General features: G+C 38.3%; 1 protein-coding gene across 1 annotated transcript in view; it reads left to right on the top strand.

Annotated features, from left to right (window-relative positions):
• Nucleotides 1–9,857, top strand: part of LOC112504969 — an 11,663-nt gene extending 1,806 nt beyond the window's left edge. Inside the window, exons 2-15 of the mRNA XM_025108922.1 lie at nucleotides 19–160; nucleotides 429–983; nucleotides 1,093–2,286; nucleotides 2,386–2,713; nucleotides 2,831–3,086; nucleotides 3,185–3,401; nucleotides 3,515–3,867; nucleotides 3,964–4,482; nucleotides 4,573–5,752; nucleotides 5,862–6,215; nucleotides 6,315–6,552; nucleotides 6,642–9,121; nucleotides 9,207–9,349; nucleotides 9,431–9,857. Of these exons, the coding sequence (XP_024964690.1) occupies nucleotides 19–160; nucleotides 429–983; nucleotides 1,093–2,286; nucleotides 2,386–2,713; nucleotides 2,831–3,086; nucleotides 3,185–3,401; nucleotides 3,515–3,867; nucleotides 3,964–4,482; nucleotides 4,573–5,752; nucleotides 5,862–6,215; nucleotides 6,315–6,552; nucleotides 6,642–9,121; nucleotides 9,207–9,349; nucleotides 9,431–9,755 (8,284 nt within the window). The 3' untranslated portion in view covers nucleotides 9,756–9,857. The remainder of the gene's footprint in view (nucleotides 1–18; nucleotides 161–428; nucleotides 984–1,092; nucleotides 2,287–2,385; nucleotides 2,714–2,830; nucleotides 3,087–3,184; nucleotides 3,402–3,514; nucleotides 3,868–3,963; nucleotides 4,483–4,572; nucleotides 5,753–5,861; nucleotides 6,216–6,314; nucleotides 6,553–6,641; nucleotides 9,122–9,206; nucleotides 9,350–9,430) is intronic.

A 9,857-nucleotide genomic window follows, 5' to 3' on the forward strand; every position in this document is an offset into this window, starting at 1 on the left:
TTCATGCATTTGATACAGGTTGATGATGGAAATCAGAGGTTCTTTCCGGAAGAAGAAGAAAGGAGCATTTCGACCTTGCCAAGATCGTCATGACTTCTCCCAGTTGATATTCTCATGGTCTCTTGATGACATACTGAATGAGGAACTCTATAAATTTCAGGTCTTCCTTTCCTTTCTGCTYTTTTATTACCATTCTTTGCATTTCTTGTTTCCATTTTATTTTGCATGGAAACCCATTCTTGTCAAAATCAAGCCTAATCATACACAATGCATGCAACTCAAGAGTCGTTTCAGTTTTTTTACCTTTAGTTCTAGTTTGTTCTTGTTTTATTATTATGAAKTTTAATGTTGATTTCAAACATATCCTCAAAAATATGGATATGAAAACCTCTGATTTCTTTTTGATGACTTTGATGCGTTCGTTGCAGGTGGAGGAGATACCCCTTACTTTTCAGTCTGTGGAACACTATCTCAGTTCTTTTGTTTATCCTCTGCTAGAGGAAACACGTTGCGAACTGGCTTCTAGTATGGACAGCATGTCTAATGCTCCATTCGCTGAAATTTCTTCTTTTACGAAGGTCAAAGGTGATAAAGAAATGTTGTATGATGTTAATGTTGTTACTTGGAAAAACAGATTTAGTGAACGTGGCAAAGAGCCTTACCGTACGTTACCTGGTGATCTGTTTATTTTGGCGGATGGGAGACCTGAATCTATTTCTGATTTGCAGCGAGTGGGAAGGACATGGGCTTTTGCTTTGGTTAGTAAAATTGCAGACGAAAATATTAAACATGATAGCAATGAAAATGAAGATGACAGCACTTCAGTATATTTCGAAGTTAAGGCATCACAACATATTGAATCCCAGCATGGGTTGTTTGTTGTTTTTTTGATGAATATTACAACCCAGAAAAGAATCTGGAATTCTTTGCACATGCATGGAAATTTGAATATCATCAAAGAGGTTCTAAGTTCTGATTCTGTGGTAAGAAATGAGTTGAAGTTACTCTCTTAATTGATTGGATACAATCTTACTTTGTCAAGTTTTAATATTTCATTATCTAATTATGGTCATATACTCATATTACTTACAGGTCAAGGATAGATGTGATATCTGTTCTTTTGGTTGCAATATTGATTCACATGGACAACATCTCTTGTCTAAGATGAATGAATCCCAAAGAGATGCAATTATAGCATCCCTCTGTAAAACCGAATGTTACCACAATTCTTGTGTGGAACGAATATGGGGACCCCCTGGAACTGGGAAAACGACAACAGTAAGTGTGTTGCTATCTATTCTCTTGCAAATGAAGTGCAGGACGCTTACCTGTGCTCCGGCAAATGTTGCAATAGTACAGGTAGCCTCACGTGTGCTAAATTTGGTAAGAGAATCTTTCGAAACTAGACTACAAAGTGGTGATTCTTTCTGTTCGGTTGGAGATATGCTCTTGTTTGGAAACAAGGAGAGGTTGACAGTTAGTACAGACATTGAAGATATCTATTTGGAGGAACGAGTAGAGAGGCTTACAGAGTGCATTGGGTCAATGTCTGGTTTCATACGATCAATGACTGGTTTACTTGAAGACTGTGTTTCTCAATATCATGATTTTGTAGAAAATGTATTGTCCAATGAAGAACAACATGCAAAAGAAAATCATACCATGACCTCCAAAGAAAATCAAACTAAACCAGAAAAGTTTGAAGTCAAATCATTCATAGAGTTTTTGCGAGATCGATTCAATGCTTCTGCACCCAAACTCAGAAGCYGCATCATTACGTTCTGCACTCATATCCCAAGAAATTTCATGGGGGAATATATTTTCCGAAATATGGTCTCTCTRTTGGAGAATTTAGGTGCTTTGGAATCAATGTTGTTTCAGGAGAATCTGGTTTCGGAAGAACTTGAGCACCTTTTTACTTCTAAACCATTGCAAGCTGATTTTGTTAAGTTTGAGGACAAGTTGTCAATCAATTACTTCAGAATCAAGTCTGTTTCTGTTCTAAAAACTCTGCAGACATCTCTTGGAAGTCTCAATCTTCCAAGTGTTGAGAACTTCTGGGAAGTAAAGGACTTCTGTTTCAAAAGAGCTTCTCTTATATTCTGCACAGCTTCTAGTTCCTACAAGTTGCATGCTGTTRAAATGGAACCTTTGAAGTTGTTGGTCATAGATGAAGCTGCCCAKTTGAAAGAGGCCGAGTCAACCATTCCACTTCAACTTTTTGGATTAAAACATGCTATTCTCATCGGAGATGAGTTCCAATTACCTGCAATGGTTCGCAGCAAAGTAAGTCTTTACTAATTTTTATACCTCGAGGACTTTGTTTTGTACTGTTTTAATTTTACCTTTAAGCTATATTTTGATAGAATGAGTGTTTGTGGACAGGTTTGTATTGGATCTTGCTTTGGAAGAAGCTTATTTGAAAGATTGAGTAGTCTGGGGCATTCTAMGCATCYATTRAATGTTCAGTACAGAATGCACCCATCCATCAGTTTCTTTCCAAATTGGAAATTTTATCAGAATCAGATCCTGGATGGAGAAAATGTGACATGTACAAGTTATGAAAAGCAATATCTTTCAGGACCCATGTTTGGTTCTTATTCATTTATAAATGTTCTTGAGGGAAGAGAAGAAAAGGACGATGATGGGCAGAGCCAAAGAAATTTGGTTGAGGTGGCTGTCGTGATAAAGATAGTGCAGAATCTCTACAGAGGTGTGCATAATTGTCATATTATGTCATCTAGTCATTGTCGTTTAGATTAGTAGTATCATTTTTTTTTCTTCCAACTAAAATGTTCACTTACTTTTACCTGTTCTTGAACATTTATAGCATGGACCAGCTCCAGAAAGAAGCTTACTATTGGGATTGTGTCTCCATATGCGGCCCAAGTTGTTTCGATCAAAAAGAAGCTTGCTCCCAAGTACGAGGAACTTCCAGGATTTTCAGTCAAGGTGAAGTCTATTGACGGATTTCAAGGTGGAGAAGAAGATGTTATCATTTTATCTACCGTCAGATCTAATAGATATGGGTCCGTTGGCTTCTTATGTAGTCCTCAAAGGACTAATGTTGCTGTGACAAGGGCACGGTATGGATTCTTGTGAATTAATATTTGATCTTTATAGATGGCTTTTATTTTCTGAAGTACATCTGACTCGRTATATCTTGTCTTACATTCGTATCTAGACACTGTCTGTGGATATTAGGCAGCGAAAGAACCCTGGCTAATAGTGAYTCCATATGGAGAGAATTAGTATGTGATGCAAGGAGTCGCCATTGTTTCTTTGACGCTGATGCTGATGAAAGCTTAAAGAWGACTATAATAGCTRCAAAGAAAGAGCTTGAACAACTTGATGATCTGGTTAACGGGAATAGTGTGTTTTTTAAAGATGCAAAATGGAAGGTGTCGTCTCTGTCTTGTCTTCAGATTAGAACATGATTACTTTTTCTTCCAAAAGATTTTACTATATGATATTGTATTTTGGTTCTTTATGTTTGTTGCATTGATGCCATTAGGTTCTCTTCAGTGATGACTTCAGAAGATCGTTTGCAAAGYTGGCAGGTTCTCKCTTGAAGRARCTGGTTTTAWATYTCTTAKTGAAACTCTCAAGTGGCTGGAGGCCCAAGAACAAAAGCGTAGACTTGTACTGTGAAAATTCTTCACAGATTTTGAAGAAATTTAAGGTTCAAGGGATCTATGTTATTTGCACAATCGACATCATCAAGGACTTCAAGTATTTACAGGTTTTGAAGGTTTGGGATATATTACCTTTGGAGGATATTCCAAAACTGGCAAAACGGCTTGACAACATATTTGCTGCTTATACAGATGATTATATTAATCGCTGCACGGAAAAATGTTTGGATGGGTAAGCTCATTTTGCCATCTTCTGAATCTTAATCCAGTGCTTATACATTCTTAATTCCTTGTTCTTTGTACTATTGTTTTGCATTTATGATGTCAGGGACTTGGAAATTCCAAGGAGTTGGGCGACAACCCAAGAAGTTTCCCGTTTTCGTAATCTAAGTAACTCATGTGAAGGCGACAGTGAAGTGAGCTTAAATCCTGGTGATGGTAGAATTTATGTCGAAAACTCAAAAGTGAGTGAAAGCTTGTTGCTTATGAAGTTTTACTCATTGTCGTCTGGGGTAGTGAACCATCTGCTTTCTGGTAAAGAATATGATCTACCCATGCAAGTTACTGATGAGCAGATGGACATTATTTTATTTTGCAAAAGTTCGTTCATAATTGGGAGATCAGGAACAGGGAAAACCACTATATTGACGATGAAGCTGTTCCAAAATGAAGAGTCTTTTCGTATTGCTTCTGAAGGGATTTATGCAGCAGAGAGGAGTCTAATTAGGGATGCAGAAGTTGTTGATGGTTCAGAAGAAAACAAACCAACTGTTCTGCGCCAGCTATTTGTGACAGTAAGTCCAAAATTGTGTTATGCTGTGAAGCAACATGTTTCTCAGCTCACAAGGTACATATACGTTAATYTAGTTTYCCTTGTTTCTTTTTTCTCTCTCTTGATTATTAGTATTTTTTGAACCATCTCTTGTTTATTTAACAGTATTGCCTTGAAAGGGAATTTATCGACGGAGATCAATCTTGATGATGCAGAAGTTACATCAGAAATCAAAGATATCCCGGACACATTTGTTGACATAGTCCACACAAATTACCCTCTTGTTGTAACATTTGACAAGTTTCTAATGATGTTGGATGGCACATTGGGAAATTCTTTTTTCGAAAGATTTCCTGAGGCAAGAGAACTTTTTTGTGGTAGTCGTATAAGCTCAAGATCTGTTGCTTTGCAAACTTTCTTAAGATCAAAGAAGGTTACATTTGAAAGATTTTGTTCCCTTTACTGGACTCGTTTCAATTCTGATCTAAAAAAGAAGCTGGATCCTTCCAGGGTGTTTACGGARATAATTTCTCATATAAAAGGAGGTTTGCAAGCTGGAGAAAGCCCTGATGGCAAACTGAGCTTTGAAGGTTATTCATTGTTGTCTCAAAGTCGTGCTTCCACTTTACCGAAAGAGAAAAGAGAAATTGTTTACAACCTATTTCAAGCCTATGAAAAGATGAAAACTGAACGTGGAGAATTTGATCTGGGTGACTTAGTGAATGACCTTCATCATCGACTYAGAAATGGGAAATATGAAGGTGACCAGATGRATTTCATTTACATTGATGAGGTGCAAGATCTTAGTATGAGGCAGATTTCTCTTTTCAAATATATTTGCCAAAATGTTGATGAAGGTTTCGTATTTGCGGGTGATACTGCTCAGACTATTKCAAGAGGGATTGACTTTAGGTTTCARGATATACGATCTTTGTTCTATAAGGAGTTYTTAAGCAACAGAACAACTGAAAAACAAGAGAAAGGTCTTGTATCTGAGATCTTTCAGTTGAAACAGAACTTCAGAACTCATGCTGGTGTGCTAGAATTAGCTCAGAGTGTCATTGAGATTATGTACAGCTACTTTGCTCACTCAATTGATGTTTTGGAGCCTGAGACTAGTCTCATTTCTAGTGAACTTCCTGTTCTTCTGGAGGCTGGCAAAGATGAAAACGCAATTGTGACAATTTTTGGTGGCAGTGGCGGTGGGAATGGTGGAGAAATCATTGGTTTTGGTGCGGAACAGGTGATACTGGTACGTGATTGTGACAAGACTGAGATATGTGAATATGTTGGAAAACAGGCTCTTGTTCTCACAATAGTCGAATGTAAAGGTCTTGAATTTCAGGTTAGTGTCATGTTCTTTCTAAACYATCTCATAAAACATTTAGGTAAAACATYGGATGTAGTAATCATATTTTTATGTGTTTAACTTGCTTTTGTTATTTTATTTCTAGGATGTGTTGCTYTACAACTTTTTTGGTACATCYCCTTTGAAAGACCAGTGGAGGGTTATATATGGATATATGAAGGAAAAGAATTTGGTTGATGGGAAAGGTTGCCATTCTTTCCCCAGTTTCAGTGAGGCAAGACATAATGTCTTGTGTTCTGAATTGAAACAATTGTATGTGGCTATAACTCGGACAAGGCAAAGACTCTGGATATGTGAGAACAAAGAGGAGCTCTCCAAGCCAATGTTCGACTACTGGAAGAGAAGGGGCCTGGTCCAGTYAAGGAARCTTGATGATTCARTGGCACARGCCATGYGGGTTGCAAGCAGCCCTCAAGAGTGGCGAGAGCGTGGTAAAAAGGTCAAATCTAATCTCTTACTGTTATTWTAATTGGTTGAAACGTGCTGCTATTWAKTATGTCATCTTGTTTGTTATTCACAACCTTTATATGTTTTTCAGCTTTACTATGAGAACAATTTTGTGATGGCRACAATGTGCTTTGAAAGAGCTGGAGACAAGATGTGGGAGAAATTGGCCAAGGCTTCGGGTCTCAGAACATCWGCTGAACAAATGCGTGGRATGAATCCTGAAGCTGCTTCAAGTTATCTTAGAGAAGCAGCAACGATGTTTGAGTCCATTGGGAAATTTGAGCCTGCTGCTTCATGTTATTGTGATTTGGGGGAGTATGAAAGAGCTGGTAACTTCCTGAGTTTAAGTTTTGCACAACTTTAATCGTTGTTTGTATTGTAAACCTTTATCATCTTAATTTCAAATTTGTTTTTACAGGAAGAATTTATTTGGATAAGTGTGGGCAGACTGAAGCAGCGGCTGAGTGTTTCACACTAGCAGGGTGTTATAGCGATGCAGCCGAAGCCTATGCACAAGGAGATAAGTATTCCAATTGTCTGTCAGTTTGCAAAAAAGGGAAACTTTATGGTAAAGGCATGCAGTATATTGAACACTGGAAAGAACATGCTAATGTTCAAAATAAAGAACTTGAACAGATTAAGCAAGATTTCTTGGAGAGTTGTGCTCTTGATTACCACAAGCAGAAAGATCTCATATCCATGATGAAATTTGTTAGAGCCTTTTGTTCTATGCAAACAAAGCGTGCGTTCTTGAGGTCCGTTGGCCGTCTTGATGAGCTTTTGTTGTTGGAAGAGGAATCAGGTAGTTTTGTTGAGGCTGCTGAGCTTGTTAGGTCATGGGGTGATGTTCTAAAAGAGGCTGATCTTTTGGAGAAGGCTGGACACTACAAAGATGCAACATTGCTCATTCTTTGGTACGTGTTCTTTAGCTCGGTATGGGGAAATGGAAGCAAAGGTTGGCCGTTGAAGCAGTTTGCTCAGAAGGAACAMCTTTGTAARAAAGCAAAGTCACTTTCAGRAAAWGACACCGACAATTTCTATGATTTTGTATGTCGTGAGCTTAGAATACTCWCTGATCAGCMGAGTAGCTTACCGGAGCTCAAGAAGCATTTGCAAGCTTCCCAACGACACGAAAGCCTGCGTGGAGAAATGGTGTCAAATCGGAAAATATTGGATGCTCATCTTAAACTAAACTCCTCAAAGTATGACTGGGACGATGAACTACCCAGTGATTTAACTCAGTATGCTGAGAACAAGATCTTTTGGAATCGAGTTTCTGTTAAAACTCTGGKTTTCTATTGGAACATGTGGAAGGATCATGTTGTGGATATCTTTCAGAGTCTTGAAACTTTTGACGGTGGAGAAGCAAATGAGTATGAGGGTCATATTGAGTTCATTTTAAATTATTTTGGTYTGAGGAAGCAGTGTGTAAASGGAAACGTGGTTTACTTGTTGGTCAGCAAGGATGCTGATTGGATWAAAAATGGTGGTCACAAGGGTCTTCATCAGGATGGGAAGCGGCTAACTCTTGATAGCAGGCAGTTGGTGTTTGCTATTCGGTTCTATTGGCAGTTGGAATTGGTTTCTGTAGGTATAAAGGTACTCGAAACTCTTGGAGCACTCCATAAGTTCATGTCTCAGGGATCTGCATTTCGCAAAGGTACATGTCTTCTTCACATTTTTGAGGTCTCCAAGTTTCTTCTAGACTATAGTTATCTCAATCTCACATATAGTAATAAGCAGACCCTGGAAAATTACCTGGGCTTCTCGACAACTTATTTTGATCTTGTGTTTCCCTTGGACTGGAGGAGTTCGATTTCTGCGGATTTTGTTTCACTAAAGGAGACTGATGTTTCAGTCAACTTGCTGAATGAGATTATAAGGTTTATGATCAAGGGTAACCTTACCTACTKGRAGATYGGGAGGGTGATGATGATATGTCTTGGTTCCAGAAAACCTACAGCACTTTACAACATAATTCATACGGGAGTTGAATGGAATCTGTCATGGAAATCATTTGTTGAGAAGTTTCAGAATGGTTGCTGGGAAGATGTTTATGTTGCACTCCAGAATGCTTTGCGTGATACTTATAGAGCCAACTGGAGGCTTCCTGGGTACATATCACCTCACAGTTTTGTGTATCTCTTGGACCGTCTTTTTTTCATGGCATCTTTCTCTTCGGGAATCATTTTCACTACAAAATCTTCTTTTGTTGAATGGTTCACCCATCATCACTTTGCTCCAAACACAGCTCATTCCAATCCCCCTGACGAAAGCTTTTATGTTGTAATGGTCCGAGAAATTCTTTACAATCAAGAGGAAACTGTAGCATGGATTAAAAAATCAGACATGAATCCTAGATTTTACCATCCAGTTTTTGTGTTGAAGCTGGTTATGATACTGTGTTTAATTTGCTTGAAAGTATCAGATTGTTCTGAAGTACTACGTGATTTGCTGTTTGGGATGAACAATATTGCTTATTTGCTTCCAAAGGAGTTTGTGGGTGGTCTTTTAAAGAGAAGGAAGAGCCGTTATCTCAATTTAAATGCTGACGTAGTTGCAGAAGCATTTCTAACAATAGAGGATCCTCTGTTGATTGTGAGTACGGAAAATGCAAGTCCTAGAATCCATGCTCCTTGTGCAATGTTTGTGGACCTTCGGAGATCGAGGGATGAGATCATGAATGTATTGTTCCCCAAGAAAAATACACATAGCGACTCGACCTCTGAGGCACCATCTTCAAACCCGTTACCAGATTCGAACTTCAATGTGGATCCTGCGGATGGATGCAAAGGAGAACTGGTAATGAAATGGAATATACTTGATGACATAACTGAAGTTATAAATGGGGAGAAGGGAGAGCTACAGAGCTCGTTTTCTGATTATGCTATGATCAAGGTAGTAACAGGTGGTGTTTGTTAGATTTATCATCTTAATTAGTGTAAACTTTGATTGCCTTGTGATGTTTTATTTTTCTTACCAGAAAGAGTTGGATAAAATTGTACATGCTATAGCTACTGCTCTTACGAATGCGAAAAAGTGTGCTGGAGAATATGCAACACTTCTACGTGAAGTGCGCTGTGCATTTGATGAACTGGAACTGCTTTCTTGTTGGTTTGATACAAGGTTAGATGTAAACATTGAAGTCGTTTATTACTGTTTTGTTAAACTAAAAACTTATCGGGTGCTTGGACTTGTAATTTTCAGTGGACTTGAAGTGAAGAATTTAGTTTTCTCAAGTGATGAAACAAAGAGTTTGCAAGAAGTTGTGGAGGTTCTGCAGAGTAGAAGGCCGATGATGGATGATTTCTTGAACCAGTTTGGAATGAGGGAGGAACCGCAGAAGCTGGTGTCAGAGAGCAGAAACACAAGTCGTGTTAACAATGATGGCAGTGGTTGCAATCATTCATCGGTTCTGGAAGTGGTGCCGGAAAAACACAAGAAGGATGGTAGCACCCAAGAAGCGGTAGCGAAGAAAGGGAAAGGAAATAAAGAGAAGAAGAAGAGAAAGAACAATAGGAAGAAATGTTAGATTGGATTGATGGTTGATTCCTTTTGATCTGAAAAGAACAGAATTCCCAAGTTGGTATGTTTCCTCTAAATCTTTACATATATGATTATAAATAATATGGTA

Source organism: Cynara cardunculus, unplaced genomic scaffold (assembly GCF_001531365.2).
Source record: "Cynara cardunculus var. scolymus isolate 2C unplaced genomic scaffold, CcrdV1 Un_Scaffold_7590, whole genome shotgun sequence".
Lineage (NCBI taxonomy): Eukaryota > Viridiplantae > Streptophyta > Magnoliopsida > Asterales > Asteraceae > Cynara > Cynara cardunculus.